Source organism: Somniosus microcephalus, chromosome 13 (assembly GCF_052327205.1).
Source record: "Somniosus microcephalus isolate GS21.2 chromosome 13, FLI_Smic_1.0, whole genome shotgun sequence".
Lineage (NCBI taxonomy): Eukaryota > Metazoa > Chordata > Chondrichthyes > Squaliformes > Somniosidae > Somniosus > Somniosus microcephalus.
Window position 1 is genome coordinate 8,746,139 of NC_140999.1, and position 22,644 is coordinate 8,768,782.

The following is a 22,644-nucleotide window of genomic DNA, read 5'->3' on the forward strand; positions in this document are numbered from 1 at the left end:
TTGGCTGATGCAGCGTGGTTCAGATAAACATGGGGAGGGGAGGGGTGGGGACAATGGATGATACTGATCTCTCAAATCATTGTATTTGGCAAAAAAAGGAGGAAGAAAAGGCCAGGGTGTGCTTTCTTGGATAAGCGAGGCCTCTATTAAACGTTTATAATGAGGGGTTTCAATTAGCCAAATGTTGAAATAAAAACAGAAAATGCTGGAGATACTCAGCAGGTCAGGGCAGCATCTGTGAAGAGAGAAACAGAGTTAACGTTTCAGGTCGATGACCTTTCGCCAAATGTTGACGTTGGTGAGGGGAAACTAAAGTGGGGGGTGGGGTGCATGTTAGTAGTGGGGTTGTTTCCCTACACAGCTTGTTAACACCTCAGGGCAGTACTGAGGGAGTGCTGCACTGTCTGAGGAGCCATCTTTTCAGATGATGAGGCCCCCTCTGTCTTCTCAGTTTAGCATAAAAGATCCCATTGCACTAGAATCATAGAATGGTTACAGCACAGTAGGAGGCCATTCGGCCCGTCGAGCCCGTGCCGGCTCTCTGCAAGAGCACTTCAGCTAGTCCCGCTCCCCCGCCCTTTCCCTATAGCCCTGCAACTTTTTTTCCTTCAGGTACTTATCCAACTCCCTTTTGAAAGCCACAATTGAGTCTGCCTCCACCCCCTCCTTTCAGGCAGGGCATTCCAGATCCTAACCACTCACTGAGTAACAAAGTTTTTCCTCATGTCAATGGAAGAAACCGTGCGTGCTTGAAAAATTGAATGGGGGGTGCGCAACCAGTTAAAGGGACCACGCACGAAAAAAAATATTGGAGGCAACATTTCCAACGCCACCTCAGTTATTATCACACATATTCCGGCTCCCTTGGACAGTCCATTCCATGCAACTGGCATTTATACAGTGCCTTTAATGCACTAAAACGTTCCGAGGAGTTTCACAGGAGCGATTATCAAACAAAATTCGACACCGAGCCACTTGAGATATTGGGGCAGGTGACCAAAAGCTTGGTCAGAGAGGTAGGTTTTAAGGAGCGCCTTAAGGGAGGAGAGAGAGGCGGAGAGGTTTAGGGAGGGAATTCCAGAGCTCGGGAGTAACAACAGAAAACGCTGGAAAAACTCAGCAGGCCAGGCAACATCCGTGGAGAGAGAAACCGAGTCAACGTTTTGGGTCGAAACCCTTCGTCAGGACTGAGAAAAAAAGGCAGGAAATGAAACAGATTAAAAGGCAGTTTGGGGGCTGGGAAATGGGGGAGGGGATGAAAGAAGAGACATTAAGAGATATTCAAGGTGAGACGAGATGGTAATAGGACAGGTAAAGAAACAGACAATGGCTCTAGATGAAGTGTGGAATGCGCTGGCAGAGTGAGAGACAGCTGCCGTGTGGGAGAGAGAGGAAAAAAGGGAAGTCACAAACCAAAAGTGTGGATAAAAAATATAAAAATATCCAGAGCTCGAGGCCCGGCCGGCTGAAGTCGCGGCCGCCAATGGTGGAGCGATGGAAATCGGGGACTTTTCTTTCAAATTATTGCTGCGCTTTCCTGAGGGGGATTAAGAGTGCGAGTCTCCTGGTCAATGGTGCAATGTATTTAATTTTTCTTGGGCCACTCATTAATCAAGAGCAGTTTCAGTAACCGAAGAGACGTGCGCGTGCTCTGACTGGATTCCCCGGAGATGACCATCTAAGAGATACTTTTTCCTCTTTTTTTTAATCCAGGTTGCCGTACACAGGATATTTTGGAGGCGTCGTAGCTTTCACAAAGGATCAATACTTGAAAATAAACGGCTTCTCCAACAGTTACTGGGGCTGGGGGACTGAAGATGACGACACATACAAGAGGTAAAACCTACTGCGTGAATGAAAGGGGTGTTTAGAAAATAACGCCATAATCAGGCACATGTACGCTCGATGATCTTCCATGTCTGTGTACTCTTTTGCTTTGAGTAAGGTCATCTCATTTTTTGTCTATTTAAAAAAATATATTTTTAGACTTTGGGCGGGTGAAACCCCGGTTGAGACAAATAAGATTTTTGCAACTTGTACTAACTTTGCAAAATGGACTTCCTGCTCTTTGAGTCCAGGGAGCTGTCATCGACCCTACCTGAGTGTAATGCTCATCTCAGTTAGTAGCGCCCACTCTCTCGCATCAGAGTCAGAAGGTCGTGGGATCAAGCCCCGCTCCTGACAAACCGGGGCCTCCGTCTGCCCCTTCTCAGGTGGACGTAAAAGATCCCACGGTCACTATTCTGAAGAAGAGCAGGGGGCCGGAGTTCTCCCCGGTGTCCGGGGGGGCCAATATTTATCCCTCAATCAGCATCACTAAAAACAGACGATCTGGTCATTTATCACATTGCTGTTTGTGGGAGCTTGCTGTGCGCAAATTGGCTGCCGAGTTTCTTCCATGATGTCTGCATTATTACCTGAGCCACGAGCAAATTGGCACAGGGTAAATAAAATTGGAGAGATGAATGCGTGGCTCAAAGACTGGTGTGGGAGAAATGGGTTTCGATTCCTGGGGCACTGGTACCAGTACTGGGGAAAGTGGGATCTGTGTCGTTGGGACGGTCTTCACCTGAACCATGCTGGGACCAGTGTTCTGACGAGTCGTATAACTAGGGCGGTAGAGAGGGCTTTAAACTAAATAGTGGGGGCATGGGATCAAATTTGGGAAAATGTGGTAATTCAAAGTTTAGAGACAAGGGAATAGAGAAAGGTATTAATATGAGAAATGATAAACAGACCGTGACAGGAAGGGATAGAGAGTACAAAACTAAGAGTAAATCAACAGATAAGGCTAGAGGTTACAAAAATAATAAAAGGACAAAACTAAAGGCTCTGCATCTGAATGCACGTAGCATTCGAAACAAAACAGATGAACTGATAGCGCAAATAGAAATAAATAAATATGATCTGATAGCCATCACAGAAACATGGCTGCAGGATGACATAGATTGGGACCTGAATATTGAAGGGTACATGACATTTAGGAAGGACAGGAAGGTGGGAAAAGGTGGACGGGTGGCTCTGTTAATTATTGATGGTATTAACACAATAGAGAGGGATGACCTAAGTTCAGGAAACCAGGATGTAGAAGCGGTTTGGGTAGAAATGAGAAATAATAAAGGCAAGAAGTCACTTGTGGGAGTGGTGTACAGGCCCCCTGACCGTAACCACACGGTAGGATGGAGGATAAAGGAAGAAATAACGGGAACTTGTCAGAAAGGTACGGCAATAATCATGGGGGATTTTAATCTGCATACAGACTGGAAAAATCAGATGGCCAAAGGTAGCCTAGATGAGGAGTTCACAGAATGTTTTCGGGATTGTTTCTTACAACAGCACGCTCTGGAGCCAACCAGAGAGCAGGCTATACTAGACCTGGTATTGTGCAATGAGATAGGATTAATTAATGACCTCATAGTGAAGGCGCCCCTAGGTAGCAGCGATCATAATATGATTGAATTTTACATTCAGTTTGAGAGAGAGAAGAGTGGGTCCAAGACTAGTATTTTAAACTTAAATAAGGTCAATTATGAGGGCATGAAAGCAGAGCTAGCTAAAGTGAACTGGCAAATTAGATTAAGGGATAGGTCAATAGAGTTGCAGTAGCAGACATTTAAGGGGATATTTCAAAATACACAGAATATATACATTCCAACAAGAAAGAAAAATTCCAAGGGGAGGACCCACCATCCGTGGTTAACTAAAAAAGTTAAAGATAGTATTAAACTTAAAGAAAAAGCATATAATTGCGCAAAGATGGGTGGCAGGTCATAAGATTGGACAGAATATAAAAAACAGCAAAGAATGACTGAAAGATTAATAAGGAGAGAAAAATTAGAGTACGAGAGAAAGCTAGCTAGAAATATAAAAACAGATAGTAAGAGTTTCTATAGATATTTAAAAAAGAAAAGAGTTAACAAAGTGAGCGTTGGTCCTATAAAAAGTGAGTCTGGGGAATTAATAATGGAAAATAAGGAGATGGCAGTTGAATTGAACAGGTATTTTGCATCGGTCTTCACTATAGAGGATTCAAGTAACATCCCAGAAATAGCTGTAAATCAGGAAATGGAAGGGAGGGAGGAACTCAAGAAAATTACAATCACCAGGGAAGTGGTACTGAGCAAATTGTTGGAGCTGTGGGCTGACAAGTCCCCGGGTCCTGATGGACTTCATCCTAGGGTCTTAAAAGAAGTGGCTAGTGAGATAGTTGATGAGTTGGTTTTAATTTTCCAAAATTCCCTAGATTCAGGGAAGGTTCCATTTGAATGGAAAATAGCGAATGTAACTCCTTTATTCAAAAAGGGACGGAGACAGAAAGCAGGAAACTACAGGCCAGTTAGCTTAACATCTGTCATAGGGAAGATGTTAGAAGCTATTATTAAAGACGTTATAGCAGGGCACTTAGAAAAGTTCAAAGTAATCAGGCAGAGTCAACATGGTTTTGTGAAAGGGAAATCATGTTTAACCAATTTATTGGAGTTCTTTGAGGAATTAACATGTGCTGTGGATAAAGGGGAACCGCTGGATGTACTGTACAGTACTTAGATTTCCAGAAGGCATTTGATAAGGTGCCACATCAAAGGTTATTGCGGAAAATAAAAGCTCGTGTAGGGGGTAACATATTGGCATGGATAGAAGATTGGCTAACTAACAGGAAAGAGAGTAGGCATAAATAGGTCATTTTCTGATTGGCAAGATGTAACGAGTGGTGTGCCACAGGGATCAGTGCTGGGGCCTCAACTTTTTACAATTTATATAAATGACTTGGATGAAGGGACCGAAGGTATGGTTGCTAAATTTGCTGATGACACAAAGATAGGTAGGAAAGTAAATTGTGAAGAGGACATAAGGAGGCTACAAAGGGATATAGATAGGTTAAGTGAGTGGGCAAAGATCTGGCAAATGGAGTATAATGTGGGAAAATGTGAAGTTGTCTATTTTGGCAGGAAGAATAAAAAAGAAGCATATTATCTAAATGGTGAGAGATTGTAGAGCTCTGAGATGCAGAGGGATCTGGGTGTCCTAGTGCATGAATCGCAAAAAGTTACTATGCAGGTACAGCAAGTAATTAGGAAAGCTAATAGAATGTTATTGTTTATTGCGAGGGGAATTGAATACAAAAGTAGGGAGGTTATGCTTCAGTTATACAGGGCATTGGTGAGACCACATCTGGAGTACTGTGTACAGTATTGGTCTCCTTATTTAAGGGAGGATGTAAATGCACTGGAAGCAGTTCAGAGAAGGTTTACTAGACTAATACCTGGAATGGGCGGGTTGTCTTCTGAGAAAAGGTTGGACAGGCTAGGCTTGTATCCGCTGGAGTTTAGAAGAGTAAGAGGTGACTTGATTGGAACATATAAGATCCTGAGGGGTCTGGACAGGGTGGATGTGGAGAGGATGTTTCCTCTTGTGGGAGAATCTAGAACTAGGGGTCACTGTTTAAAAATAAGGGGTCACCCATTTAAGACAGAGATGAGGAGAAATGTTTTCTCACAGAGGGTCGTGAGTCTTTGGAACTCTCTTCCTCAGAGGGCGGTGGAAGCAGAGTCTTTGAATATTTTTAAGGCAGAGGTAGATAGATTCTTGATAAGCAAGGGGGGTTAAAGGTTATCGGGGGTAGGCGGGAATGTGGAGTAATTAGATCAGCCATGATCTTATTGAATGGCAGAACAGGCTCAAGGGGCCGAGTGGCCGACTCCTGCTCCGAATTCGTATGTACATTACAACAGTGACTGCACTTCAAAAAGTACTTCATTGGCTGTAAAGCGCTTTGGGATGTCCTGAGGTTGTGAAATGCACTGCATAAATGCAAATATTTATTTTTTTCTACTTTATTCCCTGCCTTTGACAATTATATTAATGCCCTAAGGCAGGAGGCGTCATTCATGTCCCAAAGTAGGGTGTTGACGTCCGTGATTTCCCCAGAAATCTGTCACGCAACCGCATGATCTTTCTGTTGGTAATTTCGACCAGACGACATGTCTTTACGCCACATGGGTGTCCAAAATGTCATCTTTGTGCCACAAAAGCCTCGGGGGTTAGATCCTTATTCCTGTTAATCTGCAGGTAATCTCACCGTGCTGGTACTAACCGATCTTGGCATTCAAGTTTTTTTAAAGGCTTTTCCGCCCGTAAGTTGGCACAGGTACAGTGGGCTGAGTGGCCGCCTTCCTGTACCATTCTAATGAAGGCAACAGGGCTAAAAAAAAAAAAAAGCTCTTTGCAAACCTCCCGACGAGTGTCTCACCTCCTGACTCCCCAAAGCCTTTCTACCATCTACAAGGCACAAGTAAGGAGTGTGATGGAATACTCTCCACTTGCCTGGATGAGTGCAACTCCAACAACACTCAAGAAGCTTGACACCATCCAGGACAAACCAGCCCACTTGATTGGCACCCCCTTAAACAATCACTCCCTCCACCACCGGCGCACCGTGGCTGTAGTGTGTACCATCTACAAGATGCAGTGCAGCAACTCGCCAAGGCTTCTTCGACAGCACCTCCCAAACCCGCGACCTCTTCCACCTAGAAGGACAAGGGCAGCAGGCGCATGGGAACACCACCACCTCCAAGTTTCCCTCCAAGTCACACACCATCCTGACTTGGAAGTATATCACCATTCCTTCATCGTCGCTGGGTCAAAATCCTGGAATTCCCTCCCTAGCAGCACTGTGGGAGCACCTTCACCACAAGGATTGCAGCGGTTCAAGAAGGCGGCTCACCACCACCTTCTCAAGGGCAACTAGGGATGGACAATAAATGCTGGCGATGCCCACATTCCGTGAACGAATAAAAAAAAAGGCTGTAAAAATTCAAACAGGACAAACCAGTGAGCAAGAAAAAATAGGACAGAGTTGATGGCTTGAGGGAGAAAGCATCTGATTCAACAACCCAGCTATTCACGACCTTGTTAAATGGTTATTCTGATGATTTACATAAGAAATAGGAGTAGGCCATTTGGCCTCTCGAGACTGCTCCGTCATTCAATATCATGGCTGATCTTCGACCTCAACTCCACTTTCCCGCCCGATCTCCATATCCCTTGATTCCCCTAGAGTCCAAAAATCTTATCGATCTCAGCCTTGAATATACTCAACGACTGAGCATCCACAGCCCTCTGGGGTAGAGAATTCTAAAGATTCACCACCCTCTGAGTGAAGAAATTCCTCCTCATCTCAGTCCTAAATGGCCGACCCCTTATCCTGAGCCTGTGCCCCCTGGTTCTAGACTCTCCAGCCAGGGGAAACAGCCTCTCAGCATCTACCCTGTCAAGCCCTCTCAGAATCTTATACGTTTCAATGAGATCACCTCTCATTTTTTAAACTCCAGAGAGTATAGGCTCAATCTACTCAATCTCTCCTCATAGGACAGCCCTCTCATCCCAGGGATCCCAGTTAATTAAATAAATCTGGAATAGAAAGCTAGTGTCAGTAATGGTGACCATGAAACTATCGGATTGTTGTAAAAACCCATCTGGTTCACTAATGTCCTTTTAAGGAAGGAAATCTACCATCCTCACCCGGTCTGGCCGAGATGTGACTCCAGACCCACAGCAATGTGATTGACTCTTAACTGCCCTCTGAAATGGCCGAGCGAGCCACACAGTTGTAACAAACTGTTACAAAGAAGTACTGCACCTGCTCGAGGGCAATTAGGGATGGGCAATAAATGCTGGTCTTGCCAGCGACGCCCACATCCCGTGAATGGATTTTTTAAAAATCAATCTAGTGAACCTCTGTTGCACTCCCTCTAAGGCAAGTATATCCTTCCTTCGGTACGGTGACCAAAACTGTACAGTACTAAGCCCTATATAATTGCAGCAAGACTTCCTTACTCTTATACTCTAACCCCCTGGCAATAAAGGCTAACATACCATTTGCCTTCCTAATTGCTTGTGTAGTTGCATGTCAACTTTCTGTGCTCCGTGTACAACACCGAAATCCCTCTGGATACCAACACTTACTAGTCTCTCACAAACTTGTTCTTTTCATTTGCTTCTCTTCCTTATATTGTACGGACTACTCAAAAGGATTATTGGAAATGGCAAATTAGTGCCAATGCAAGGGTATCGGCACGATTTTCCTCTCCGCCATAGTCAGTCGAGTTCCCTATCTTGGTCACGCTGCTGTGAGGGGAGGCCGGGGTGTGAGGAACAAGCGTTCTTCCCCGCGGCAGGGAGATGATAAAACGGGATGGCGTGTCTTTAGCAGCCTGCTCTGGATTGTCACCGACCTGCGGTGGCAGCAGAGCTCTGGGGAAAGAGCAGTGGGCGAGAGGGGGGGGCGGGGGGGAGTGAGAACTAATTGGAGAGCTCTTTCAACGAGCTGGCACAGGTACAGATGGGCTGAATGGCCTCCTTCTGTGCTGCGTCCTTCTATGATTCTAGTCTCGGAGCCAGCTGTTGGCCTCGACCCTCTAAAGCCCAGATCAGACACTGGGCCAACTCACCAACCGATTGGGGAGCCCAGGCTAGTGTATTAACGATGTAAAGTGCAGACTCATGTAAACACCTCAAGAGCTAGATAAATCAACCGGTTCTGGGTGCATTACAGTGATATTTACCATATTATGACTGTAGGCTTAGACCAATGTTAACATTTTGCACGGAGTTCTCCCCCGGTGTCCTGGCCAATATTTATCCCTCAACCAACACCACTAAAACAGATTATCTGGTAATTTATCTCATCGCTGTTTATGGGAGCTTGCAGCCTCTACGAGTGCACAGCTTATGGCTGTAATGCTATGGTACAGCATAGAAAAAAAAAGACTTGCATTTCTATAGCACCTTTCACGACCACTGGATGTCCCAAAGCGATTTACAGCCAATGAAGTTCTTTTTTGAAGTGTAGTCACTGTTGTAATGTAGGAAACACGGCAGCCAATTTGCGCACAGCAAGCTCCCACAAACAGCAATGTGATAATGACCGGATAATCTGTTTTTGTTATGTTGATTGAGGGATAAATATTGGCCCCAGGACACCGGGGAGGACACCCCCTGCTCTTCTCCGAAATAGTGCCACAGGATACTTTACATCCACCCGAGAGAGGCAGACGGGGCCTCGGTTCACCGTCTCATCCGAAAGACGGCACCTCTGACAGTGCAGCACTCCCTCAGCACTGCACTGGAAGTGTCAGCCTAGATTTTTGTGCTCAAGTCTCTGGAGTGGGACTTGAACCCACAACCTTCTGACGCAAATAGCCCAAAAAACATGTTGTCTCAGAGCAGTAACAGTAACCAAAAGCAGCCGAACACCGTGTGTTTGAACGAAAGTAAACCCGATCATTTCCTCCAGTTAATATTTGCAGCAAAGCTGCCCAAAGTCAGGCAGGTGCTTCCTAAACTGAGCAGGAGGAGGCGAGGGGGGCAGTGAAATGGAATTGCAAAGCTTATAACCTCAGTAAGCTATCACAGATACATTTAAGGGGAAGCTGGATAAGCACACGAGGGAGAGAGGAATAGAAGGATATGGTGATGGGGTGGGAGGAGGCTCTGGCATGGATCAGTTGGGCCTGTTTCTGTGCTGTAAAGACTATGGGGGAGAAATTGGGTGAGTAGTGCCACCTGTTAGCGCCTAAAGAGGCAGTCCGTGGCTGTAGCGCCACTGGCTGCGCCTCCCACGATATTCAGCAGGGGCGCTAATGGTGGCGTTAGCCTTTTGTGCTGCGCCGCCACCGATGACGTCATCGGTGTGCGCAGTGCCCCATTCGCGCCCCGATCGCGATATTTGGTAGCGAACGCCGCTGTAGCGCCGTTCACTACCCGCGCCCGGTTCACAGGGCCTTGCTGCGCTGGCAGAGGTGTAAGTTAAGGTGGAGGTGCGGGGCGGCTGCCAGCACCTCCGTCCCCGGCCTCCTGGTCGCCCCGCCCCCCCGCGGCATTGCCAGCTGTTTCCCGAGAGCCCGGCACTTCTCCTTGGTGCCGGGCTCTTTTGCCGGCACTCGCGATCGGGGCTCGCGCTGCTGCAGGCCCCTCCCCCTTAACAGTGGGAGGAAGGCCTGCAGTACTGCAGCGTGTGGCGCTGCGAAATTCACTTTCAGCGCCCTAAGAGGGACGCGGAGCCCCGTCTCCTTCTAGGGGCACTTCAACTGAATTTGCGGCGATCGCGGCGCAAATTCCAGCGCCCAGGCGAACTTTGCGCCGCTTGGGCGCCTCAGGCCAATTTCTAGGCCTATGTAGCTATCCCTTTGTTCTGACTAAGGATATAGAAGGCAGGTACGAAAATGATCGGTTCAGCCAGACCCGCAGCTTGTGCACTGATCACCTCCCCGCCGTTGAGTGGTTCAGCCCAGCCAGGGTGCAGGCCCTGCACCTGGAGTTCTTCCAGCCCGTGCAAATGGCCGGGGCCAAGGTGGAGAAACCGTACAGACAGCTGCTGCCTCCGAGACGCAGCCAGCGTCAGCTGTGCTGTGACCACAGAGCGGCATCGCTCTTGGCCGTTACGGTGTCAGCCGCGGCTCAGTGGGTAGCGCTCTTGCCTCTGAGTCAGCGGGTTCAGGCCCCCACTCCAGAGACTTGAGCACAACATCCAGGCTGACGCTCCCAGTGCCGTGCTGAGGGAGCGCCGCACTGTTGGAGGTGCCGTCTTTCAGATGAGACGTTAAACCTCTCGGGTGGATGTAAAAGATCCCACGGCACTATTCGGAGAGCAGGGGAGTTCCCCCCAGTGTGCTGGCCAACATTTACAAAGTATTTACAGCTCAGAAAACAGGCCATTTGGCCCAACAGCCTCGTCCCATCTCACCCCATCAGCATATCCTTCTATTCCTTTCTCCCTCACGTGTTTATTCCGCTTCCCCTTAAATGCATCTATACTATTAGCCTCAAACACTCCCTGTGGTAACGAGTTCCACATTCTCACCACTCTCTGGGTAAAAGAAGTTTCTCCTGAATTCCCAGTTGGATTTATTACTGATCATCTTGTATTTTTCGCCCCGAGTCCTGGTCTCCCTCGCAAGTGGAAACATCTTCTCTATGTCCACCCGATCAATCATTTCATAATCTTCAAGCCCTCTATCAGGTCACCCCACCAGTCTTCCCTTTTCAAGTGAAAAGAGCCTTAGCCTCTTCAATCTTTCCCAATTGGTATAACCTCTCAGCTCTGGTAACATTCTGGTGTAATAGAAACATAGAAGATAGGAGCAGGAGTAGGCCATTCGGCCCCTCGAGCCTGCTCCGCCATTTAATGAGATCATGGCTGATCATCCAAATTCAGTACTCTGTCCCTGCTTTCTCTCCATATCCCTTGATCCCTTTAGCCTTAAGAAATATATCTAACTCCTTCTTGAATATATTTAATGAATTGGCCTCAACTGCCTTGTGTGGTAGAGAATTCCACAGGTTCACCACTCTCTGGGTGAAGAAATTCCTCCTCATCTCTGTCCTAAATGGCTTACCCCTTATCCTTAGACTGTGACCCCTGGTTCTGGACTCCCCCGCCATCGGGAACAGCCTTCCTGCATCTAGACTGTCTAGTCCTGTTAGAATTTTATCACCACCTTTTTCGTGGCACACATTTGTGTCTGGTTTTATACCCCTGTTGAGCACTTTGGGACATTTTTCAACTTTAAGGTCCTATAAAATGCAAGTTGTTGTTGATATGGTCTCAACACAAATCTTGGTGGACACAGAACTGCATTTATTTTGGCTCAAAGTCTTATTAATCAAATCCATTCATGGCCTCTTTCCCCCCCCCCCCTAATCTCTGTAACCTCCTCCAGCCCTCCGAGATCTCTGCGCTCCTCCAAATCTGGCCTCTTGTGCATCCCCGATTTTCATCGCTCCACCATTGGCGGCTGTGCCTTCAGCTGCCTGGGCCCCAAGCTCTGGAATTCCCTCCCTAAACCTCTCCGCCTCTCTCATAGAAACATAGAAGATAGGGGCAGGAGTAGGCCATTCGGCCCTTCGAGCCTGCTCCGCCATTCAACGAGATCATGGCTGATCATCCAAACCCTAGCACCCGGTCCCTACACGACAGCCATCCCACCCAAGCCCTATCCCCGTAACCCCACATATTTAATCCCCCCTAACACTAAGGGCCAATTTTTATCATGGCCAATCAACCTAACCCGCACATCTTTGGACTGTGGGAGGAAACCAGAGCACCCGGAGGAAACCCACGCAAACACGGGGAGAATGTGCAAACTCCACACACAGTCACCCGAGGCCGGATTTGAACCCGGGTCCCTGGCGCTGTGAGGCAACAGTGCCACTCCTTAAAACCTACGTCTTTCTCTGTGCTAATACCTCCTTATGTGGGTCGATGTCAATTTTTTTTGGATGACGCTCCTGTGAAGCGCCTTGGGACTTTTTACGTTAAAAGGCGCTATAGAAATACAAGTAGTTGTTGTTAAAATGAGGCTTTAAATCATACTCATCAGCTCTTTGTGTTGAGAAAGTATCTTTGCTCTAAATCTCGTAGGGTAACGTTGACTGGGATGACCGTTGAGCGACCTGATCACAACATTGGAAGAACCAAAATGATACGGCACCAAAGAGACAAAGGAAATGAGGTCAACGAGAAAAAGTGAGTCAAAAACTGTCACTTTGCACACCAGGGTCCAAGGGCAACAAAATTAGAGCTCAGAAATGAATCTTGCATGACTGATGAAATCACAGAATCACAGAAACCCCACAGTGCAGATAGAGGCCATTTCGGCCCATCGAGCCTGCACCGACACATATCCCACCCGATCCCTGTAACCCCACGTATTTAATCCCCCTAACACTAAGGGTCAATTTATCATAGCCAATCAACCTAACCCGCACATCTTTGGACTGTGGGAGGAAACCGGAGCACCCGGAGAAAACCCACGCAAACACGGGGAGAATGTGCAAACTCCACACAGACAGTCACCCGAGGCCGGATTCGAACCTGGGTCCCTGGCGCTGTGAGGCAACAGTGCTAACCACTATGCCACCGTGCTGCCCGTGAAGGCGGAGAATGGAGGTGTTCAGGATTACATGAATATAGAATTTCAAAGTGGCAGATACTACAGTGCAAGGGTTACAAATATTTTTGATATTGGCATAGATTAATCAGCAAGACTGTCTACTTTTATCTCTGTAACTTCGCGCTCTTCCGCCCCCTGCCTCAGCACATCTGCTGCTGTAACCCTCATCCTTGTCATCTCCAGGCTCGACTATTCCAATGCTCTCCTGGCCAGCCAACTCCGCCCTCCCCCCTCCTGTAAACTTCAACTCATCCAGAACACTGCTGCCCGTATCCTATCCCATCCCGCACCAATTTCCACTTGCCCGTCGCCCCTGTACTTTTTTTTTTACTTATTCGTTCATGGGATGTGGGCATCGCTGGCAAGGCCAGTATTTATAGCCCATCCCCAGTTGCCCTTGAGAAGGCGGTGGTGAGCCACCTTCCTGAACCGCTTTTTTTTGTAGCGGTTTGGTACAACTGAGTGGCTCGCTGGGCCATTTCAGAGAGGCAGTTAAGAGTCGGCCACATTGATGTGGGTCTGGAGTCACATATAGGCCAGACCGGGTAAGGACGGTAGATTTCCTTCCCTAAAGGACATTAGTGAACCAGTTGGGTTTTTACGACAATCCAGTAGTTTCATGGTCACCATTACTGACGCCAGCTTTTTATTCCAGATTTATTTAATTAACTGTGGTGGGATTTGATCTCATGTCTCCGGATCAGTAGTCCAGGCCTCTGGATTATTAGTCCAGTAACATAACGACTATGCTACCGTTCCCGCTAACTTGCTTACCTACTTTGACTAACAGGCACCCAATGACTCAAATTTTAAATTTTCATCCTTTTTTGTTTAAATCCCATCATGGCCTCATCCCTCCCTATCTTACATAGAAACATAGAAGATAGGAGCAGGAGTAGACCATTCGGCCCCTCGAGCCTGCTCCGCCATTTAATGAGATCATGGCTGATCATCCAAATTCAGTACCCTGTCCCTGCCTTCTCCCCATATCCCTTGATCACTTTAGCCTTAAGAAATATATCTAACTCCTTCTTGAATGTATTTAATGAATTGGCCTCAACTGCCTTCTGTGGTAGAGAATTCCACAGGTTCACCACTCTCTGGGTGAAGAAATTCCTCCTCATCTCAGTCCTAAATGGCTTGCCCCTTAACCTTAGACTGTGACCCCTGGTTCTGGACTCCCCTGCCATCGGGAACATCCTTCCTGCATCTAGTCTGTCTAGTACTGTTAGAATTTTATAAGTTTCAATGAGATCCCCTCTCATTCTTCTAAACTCTAGTGAATATAAGCCTAATCGACCCAATCTCTCCTCATATATCATTCCTGCCATCCCAGGCATCAGTCTGGTGAATCTTCGCTGCACTCCCTCCATGGCAAGAACATCCTTCCTCAGATAAGACGACCAAAACGGCACACAATACTCAAGGTGTGGTCTCACCAAGGCCCTGTACAACTGCAGCAAGACATCCTTGCTCCTGTACTCGAACCCTCTCGCTACGAGGGCCAACATACCATTTGCATCTGTGTAACTTCCTCCAGCTCTTCAACCCTGGCCTCTTGTGCGTCTCTTGCTCTCCCTTCGTTCAACCACTGGCGGCCGTGCCTTCAGCTACCTGTGCCCTACGCTCTGGAATTCCTTCCCTCCGCCTGTCCACCTCCCTCTCCCCTTTACAAGACCCTCCTTAAAACCCAACTCTTTGACCAAGCTTTTGGCCACCTTCCCTCCTAACATCTCCTCCTTTGGCCTGGTGTCCATTTTTTTGCCGGATGATGCTTGTGTGAAGAGCCTTGGTATGTTTCTCTACATAAATGCAAGTTATTGTTGTTCCAATCATCAATGTTTTAGAGATTGTCAGTGTCAGTGTAGGATGCCCCAAATGTGCTCGTGTGTCAGAGAAAACTAGACATCACAGCCAGTGCCAAATATGTCCTCATCCAGTGTCCACGTGCACCTGGAGAGGAATGAGCGGGAACCTTGGTTGATTCTCCCCAACCCCTCGTTACCCTCCAAACGCAGATTGGGTGACCGCTTTGTGGAACACCTCCGTTCAGTCCGTAAGGGTAACCCCAAGCTTCCGGTCGCCTGTCATTTTAATTCACCGCTCCATTCCCACTCGGACCTCACCGTCCTTGGCCTCTTGCATTGTTCCACGGAAGCTCAGCGTAAACTCGAGGAACAGCACCTCCTCTTCCGATTAGGCACTTTACAACCTTCCGGACTCAATATCGAGTTCAACAATTTCAGATCATAACCTCAGCCCCTATAACATTTTTATTTATATTTTTTATCCACCCCTTTGTTTTGGTTTTTCCCTCCCCCCTTTCCTTTCTTTTCTCTCTCCCACATGGCAGCTGTCTCCCATTCTGCCAGAACATTTCACACCTAATCTAAGCCGTCTTTTGTCTCCACCAGTCCTATCACCATCTCGTCTGGTTTTGAATACCTCTTAATGTCTCTTTACTTCTTTTGTTCTCTCCCAGCCCTGCCTTCGATCTATTTCATTTCCTTTCCAGTTTTGAAAAAGGGTTTCAACCCGAAACGTCGACTCTAATTTCTCTCCACGGATGTTGCCTGGCCTGCTGAGTTTTTCCAGCATTTTCTGTTATTTAAGAAAGGGGATTCGTTTCCTATGGGAATATTGATCCTCTTCCCAGCTCTCCCGTAATTCCAAGGGGCTGTTTTTGTTGCCGCTTTCCTGGACTGTTTTTCTGTGTTATCTTCACATTTTGCTGTCCTTCTCTTCCTTTCATTCTTTGCCCCTCCGCTCCCTTCTCCACTGGCGCCCCAGAAGATGCTTACTCTTGCTCTCGTGCTGTTCCGTAGGCACCAGCAACACTTGCTCAAGTGGCCAACCTTCGTCTGAGCGTTGACAGGCTAGTCAAGCACGGAAAGGGCATCACGGCCGATGCCAATTGTGTCCTTGTCCTATATCCACATACACCTGCACATTCCAGCAGAGGGGGGTCACTGGATACTGATGGGCAGGAACCCTGGCTCATTCTCTTCCCCGATCTCCCAACAGAGAGTTTCTGCCCACCGCAGAGCTTGTTTACCGGCTCTGGATCCACCAGGAGTTGGATGAGGCCTGAGACTAGGCCGCACGCCCTCTCCGCTGCAGCTGCTGCTCTTAATTAAATGGCTTAATGTAGCAAAACATCCTAAGGTGCTTCACGAGGGCGGAAGGAACCCATTGAACGAGCTCAGATTGGGGGCAGGCAGGCAGAGAGTTGACACTGTAGGGTGAAGTGAGGATGTGTTGGGGGAAGATGACGGACCTAGAAGAGTGGACAGTGTTAGCCAGGACATAGGCTGAGGGAGATTGCTGAAGAAAGATGGGGCAAGACCAAAAAAGGGATTTGGAAACTGATGTAATAAAACTCACTACACACTTGGTTTGAGTATAAAGCAAGGCTTTAATCAACTTGTTTAAGAACATGGAGGTCTAGTTGTACTTCACTAGTTCCTTGTCTTACAAAATGTCCCTGGCAAGCTGGGCCCACGCCCGAGTATTTATACTCCTTGGACGGCGCCACCAGCTGGCCGTCCAGTGGTATTTCATGAGTAGTTTCTTTATGATGAGATTTATAACAGAAACTAGGTCATGGATTGCAAAATCAATGCGTTAAAATCGTAGAATGGTTACAGCACGGAAGGAGGCCATTCGGCCCGTCGAGCCCGTGCCAGCTCTCTGCAAGAGCACCTCAGCTAGTCCCGCTCCCCCGCCCTTTCCCCGTCTCCCTGCAATTTGTTTTCCTTCAGGTACTTATCCATCTCCCTTTTGAAAGCCACGATTGAGTCTGCCTCCACCACCCTTTCAGGCAGCGCATTCCAGATCCTAACCACTCGCTGCGTAAAAAAAAGTTTTTCTTCACGTCGCCTTTGGTTCTTCTGCCAATCACCTTAAATCTCTGTCCTCTGGTTCGCGACCCTTCCGCCAATGGGAACAGTTTCCCTCTATCTACTCTGTCCAGACCCCTCATGATTTTGAACATCTCGATCAAATCTCTTCTCAACCTTCTCTGCTCCAAAGAGAGCAATGCGTTGAGGGATAATAGGGCATTGTCAGGGATAGGGGGTAGGTGAAGAAAAATACTCTGTAAAAGAAAAGTGTGTTTTGAAACTGGAAGCTCAGGACATGATTGTGTTAGCTTCACCGTCTGTTGATAGTCAGTGGGTGGAACAGTAAAACATGTCCAAAAAAAAATAACTCCATAATCATTGTCATAAATCCATTCCTTCCTTTCTTTCCAGTTACGTCATTTATAATCGGATGAAGTATACGAGGCACCACGATGGTTACAAATCTCTCAAATATTCAGTCATCAAGGTAGAAAAAAGACAACTTTACACCAAAATAACGGTTGATATCGGAAAACCTCCATCGTAAAGAACCGGAAATGTGCCTTTTCTACTTCCATCTGGCGTGGATTCAACCAAAGAAATGTGTGTGGCTGCTGCTTTAGGACTACTGCTCGCACATTTGAACAAAAAAAAAACAAACTGCACAATACGAAGTTCTGTGACTGAAGTCTCCTCACTTTGAAGAGAATGGTCTTCTGTTCTGATCTCTTCCTTCTGTAGATCTGAGAGAAATGGGGGGCACTGAAGCTGGTTTGCTTCAACCTTCTCTTGGGCAGGGAAAGGGTTTCTAACACTACTTGGGTAATGAGAAGACTCCACGAGAGTGTGAATACGCGTGAGTACAAAGGAACAATCTCGCACGCACGCACACATACACACACACCAAGCCTCAGATTTGGAATAATAGCTTGTTATCGATTCTGCCCACCTTCCCTTTTTGAATCTTTTTTCTCTTTTTGGATATAAAGGGAAGGATTAACCATTTGACAGATTACAAGTTGTTTGGGGAGATTTCTTATTGCAGTAAGCCCTCCCACATTTGCAGTTTACTACTCCATTCTGTATCAGGGGATAGCACCAACCGAGTCTACCAGGGAGGGAGGAGGATTCCTTGTCCCCCTTCAGAATCCATATAAACTCTCAGGTATGCCGCTTACGTTTTATTTTGTCAATCAACAACTTATTTTTCTTTCCTGCGCGGCAGCAGCCCAATATTTTGGCTTGCAAGCCAATAATTGCTGTAGATAGCGGGGGAGCAGGTGTTGTCTCCTGCAGTTTGGACAGTTTCTTCACTTATGGAAAAACCCACTCCCCCATCAACACTGTCCAAAGGGACCTTGACTGTTGCAGCCACCACATCGGTGCTCCTGCCTCTGTTACTCTGGAGTGGCTCCATCTCGCACTGCAGTACGGTTCCACAGGCACCTGGTGTTCCTTCAGTGCTTCACCCAAGTGCCCATTCGTGGCGTGCGAGGCCCCCACAAAAAAAACCGTGCTATTCAATTATGGGGCATTATGGTCGACCCCTGATCTTGTCCTCGCTCACTCACACAAGCGTCCGGACACACGGGCTCTCCAATAGGGAATTGCTAGTTAGGAATCGGGAGCGGGGGGGAAACCCTGGTCGGATTTTTCTCAAGTTGTAGGAACTTCGATCCGGCTGAGATGAATCAACTCGCCACAGGCCAGGGCTTGAACCTGCAACTTTACTTATCTTTTGGGCTCAGTCTCGCGCTGAGCAGTGTAAAAAAGGCGAGTTTGGGCACCTTTTTAAACCAAGCACTGTTTTTATAAACTGTGTTGCCTGACTTTTTATTCCATTTGTTTACAACACATTCTGTAAATTACATCATTCGTACAATCATGTGACTTCTGACCAATGGAATCTTTGTTCTTGATCCTACCCTTCCCTTTACTTAACGGAATCTTTGTTCTTGATCCTACCCGTCCCCTTTACTTAACGGAATCTTTGTTCTTGATCCTACCCTTCCCCTTAACGGAATCTTTGTTCTTGATCCTACCCGTCCCCCTTAACGGAATCTTTGTTCTTGATCCTACCCTTCCCCTTTACTTAACGGAATCTTTGTTCTTGATCCTACCCTTCCCCTTAACGGAATCTTTGTTCTTGATCCTACCCTTCCCCTTTACTTAACGGAATCTTTGTTCTTGATCCTACCCTTCCCCTTAACGGAATCTTTGTTCTTGATCCTACCCGTCCCCTTTACTTAACGGAATCTTTGTTCTTGATCCTACCCTTCCCCTTAACGGAATCTTTGTTCTTGATCCTACCCGTCCCCTTTACTTAACAGAATCTTTGTTCTTGATCCTACCCGTCCCCCTTACTTAACAGAATCTTTGTTCTTGATCCTACCCTTCCCCCTTACTTAACAGAATCTTTGTTCTTGATCCTACCCTTCCCCTTTACTCCCTTCCCCAACCGCCCCACCCCAATGCCTTTTTCTTTATAAGTTTGCCATGACGACGGCGCCACTTTAACTGGGATGGGATGGGGCCAACAAGAATCTAAACCATTTTTTTTTTTAATCTTCCAACGAAATTGTCCACCCATCTTCCTGGAGCAGTACCTACCGTCCCACGTTATTCCCGTCTCCCATCACCAACAGGGAAGTTCCAGACCTCCTGATGCGTGCAGTGCATGCTGACCAAGGGGGGCGTCTTGGAAGAAACCTTACTTTCGGATCGTAAAGCTCCTATTTGTAACCTTTTTTTAAAAAAAAAACACAAAAAAATAATTGTAAATGAACCAAAGAGGTCTTTGTGCGAAAATGTTTAAATTAAAATTATTTGTGAAATGGGATGATATTTATTCAGTTGTGCACCGCGCTGTAATGGAGCTGAAACTCTGCGGGTTGTACGTTAATCGCATAATGAGCGGTGCGGCGGATGGGAAAAGTATCTTTATCCCTTTTTAATGGCCTTGTTATTGGATTTATTCCCTGTGTAATTTTGTTGGGCCCAGTATCTGATGGATTTCAGCCTCCTGGGACAATACAACTTTGTTTCTGCTCTAGCAGGCTCAGTCGTTGCCCCTGCTCGAGTAATCGTTCGCCCATTCCTGAAGCATCGTCTACTTGTCCCTTTTCTCTCTCGGCTCCATTTCCCCCGTGGTCTCGGCTGGTTAAAGCAGGGAGTAGCTGAGCCACACTGACCGCGGAGGTCCCACGCTCCAACCCCCATACCGTGCTGAGTTAGGTGCCCTCAGCCAGGCTGGCGCAGTGGTAGGGACACTGCAGTTGGCCTCTGGACAAGGGGAAGGGAATGACCATCCAGGGTTCCTGTTCCTGGTCACTGTGCAGCCGCCGACCCCTGTTGGATGTGTGTGTGGACATTGGGAGAGAGTAGGATCTGGACCTTGTGGGTGTGGATGGACTTTGGTTGAGGCCATGATCTGGACTGTCGTGATGTGAAGAACAGAAACTTTAACACCAACCAAAAGGTGCCCATGGATAACTATACCCCAGCAAGAATCTGCACCTTCAGCAAGCGAGAGAGAAGAAATTGGACACACTTTCCTTTTTTGTAAGTTCTGTGTTCTTCAAGGTTAAGAATGTCAGTGCTAGGAGTGTAAAACTAGCCATTTCTATCGTCCAGTGTGAGCATCAAATAATCAGGTCCAGTAGAGTAGCTAGACGCAGAGTAAACCTTCCATTAACCTCCAGTCCAACCTCCAAAGAGTGCTCCCTACTGTACCAGTGTGACTTGCCTCTGTATCCCACACCACCCTGTGGCCTCTCGGGCGGGATTGACAATTTAATACTAAATAAGGGGGTGTCTTTGTACTTACTCGGAATCGGATTGGATGCGTCCAAACAAATTTAACATAGGGGCCTTCCAACAGACACAGGAGACTTCCATCTCATCAGTCTGCACTGAACCGGAGGTCCTGCAGAACCGACTTTCCTATAAGCCTGTCCAAAGCAGACATGGTTGGAAATGTTTCATCACACTCTGGCCTACCTCGCCTCAGGCACACAGTTGGTGCGCTTGTACGCATTACCCTCCCCAAAGCAGCGAGGGATTTATTTTTCTTTTTGAGCACTGTATTTTAGTGGCGACAATTATATTGTCCTTCCCAGAACGCATGGCATGAAAGAGAGGCAATGGGGGCCCCCTGCTGGAGTAGTGAGGGAAGGTGCAATATTAGGAGCTGGTTTTCTTCAACGCATAAAGCAGAATATTCTTCAAAGCACTTGTTACTGTATTCTCTTTGGAATTAAAACTTGAAATGTGTAACTTTTATGTAGAGTTCCAGTTTAATTGTATCAAGAAATTCGTTGTACTAATCATCAGGTATAGCTAGCATGGGGTCCATTTTAAAATATTGTGCAGAGTTACTAATATAACCCCCCGCCCAACCTTTGCCCTGTGCCTGCTCCCCAAGACGGTGCTGGAAGATTAACTGAAAAAGACTTGCATTTCTATAGCGTCTTTCATGACCACTGGATGTCCCAAAGCGCTTTACAGCCAATGAAGTACTTTTTGAAGTGTAGTCGCTGTTGTAATATAGGAAACGCGGCAGCGAATTTGCGCACAGCAAGTTCCCACAAACAGCAATGTGATCATGACCAGATAATCTGTCTCAATGATGTTGATTGAGGGATCACTGGGGAGAACTCCCCTGCTCCTCTTCAAAATAGCACCATAGGATCTTTTACGTCCACCCGAGAGGGCAGACGGGGGGCCTCGGTTTAACGTCTCATCTGAAAAACGACACCTCCGACAGTGCAGCACTCACTCAGTACTACGCTGGAGTGTCAGCCTAGATTTTGGTGCTCGGGTCTCTGGAGTGGGACTATGAACCCACAACCTTCTGACTCAGGCGAGGGTGCTAGCCACTGAGCCACAGCTGACTTGTTCTTGCCCAAAATTAGATAAGTTAACTCAGCATGGGCCAGGCATTGAGCCTGGAAACGTCTTGATCTGTGTGGCTCAGTATTGTATTGGAACGCATCCAGAGCGAGACTGGTTGTTGGTTGTGGAACATTCTGCCGACTCATCTTTCGTTCAGAAGAATGAGGAGGGAGAAGAGATCAACACTGTAACGGGCGTGAGTCATGTGTTTTGACAAACAATAAAAATGTTGTTCCATTTTGCTTATGAGAGAAAAGTGTTATCGTTTGTTGAGGAAACATTTGCAAAGTGAATTTAATTAAAATTTGATGAGTCGTGGCTTTTCTATGTACAGCTGCAATTAAGTAGGCTGGGGACTCTGAGGCGAGCGAGTTCAGTGACTACTGAGCACAGCTATATGGGAGAGGGCATTTGTGGGGGATGGTTGATGTTTGCAGTTAGTGCCAACTCACTGAAAACTAAAGACATTTCCTCCTAATATGCAACCTTGCCTGCCAGGGATTATATCTTGGAAAATCGCAGCCACACTGCCCTCGCTGGGAAAAATTTACCAAGGAATTTATGCTTACATATCCAGTTTTCATATCTAGATACCTCATTCCAAATGAGGAAATGCAAAAAAAAATCGTAAGAAGATTTACAGATTTTCCTTTCATGTCTTCAGAACATCCCAAAACTCTTCACAACCATACAAACATAGAAGATAGGAGCAGGAGTAGGCCATTCGGCCCCTCGAGCCTGCTCCGCCATTCAATAAGATCATGGCTGATCATCTAAATTCAGTACCCTGTCCCTGCCTTCTCCCCATATCCCTTGATCCCTTTAACCTTAAGAAATATATCTAACTCCTCCTTGAATATATTTAATGAATTGGCCTCAACTGCCTTCTGTGGTAGAGAATTCCACAGGTTCACCACTCTCTGGGTGAAGAAATTCCTCCTCATCTCAGTCCTAAATGG

The 22,644-nt window shown here is 47.0% G+C and overlaps 1 protein-coding gene across 1 annotated transcript in view; it reads left to right on the top strand.

The window, feature by feature from the left end:
• LOC147108032 (beta-1,4-galactosyltransferase 2-like) overlaps nucleotides 1-21,927 on the top strand; it is a 70,381-nt gene extending 48,454 nt beyond the window's left edge. The window contains exons 5-7 of the mRNA XM_086004457.1: nucleotides 1,714-1,836; nucleotides 12,419-12,523; nucleotides 17,204-21,927. Of these exons, the coding sequence (XP_085860583.1) occupies nucleotides 1,714-1,836; nucleotides 12,419-12,523; nucleotides 17,204-17,339 (364 nt within the window). The 3' untranslated portion in view covers nucleotides 17,340-21,927. The remainder of the gene's footprint in view (nucleotides 1-1,713; nucleotides 1,837-12,418; nucleotides 12,524-17,203) is intronic.
• The last annotated feature ends 717 nt before the right edge of the window (nucleotides 21,928-22,644 follow it).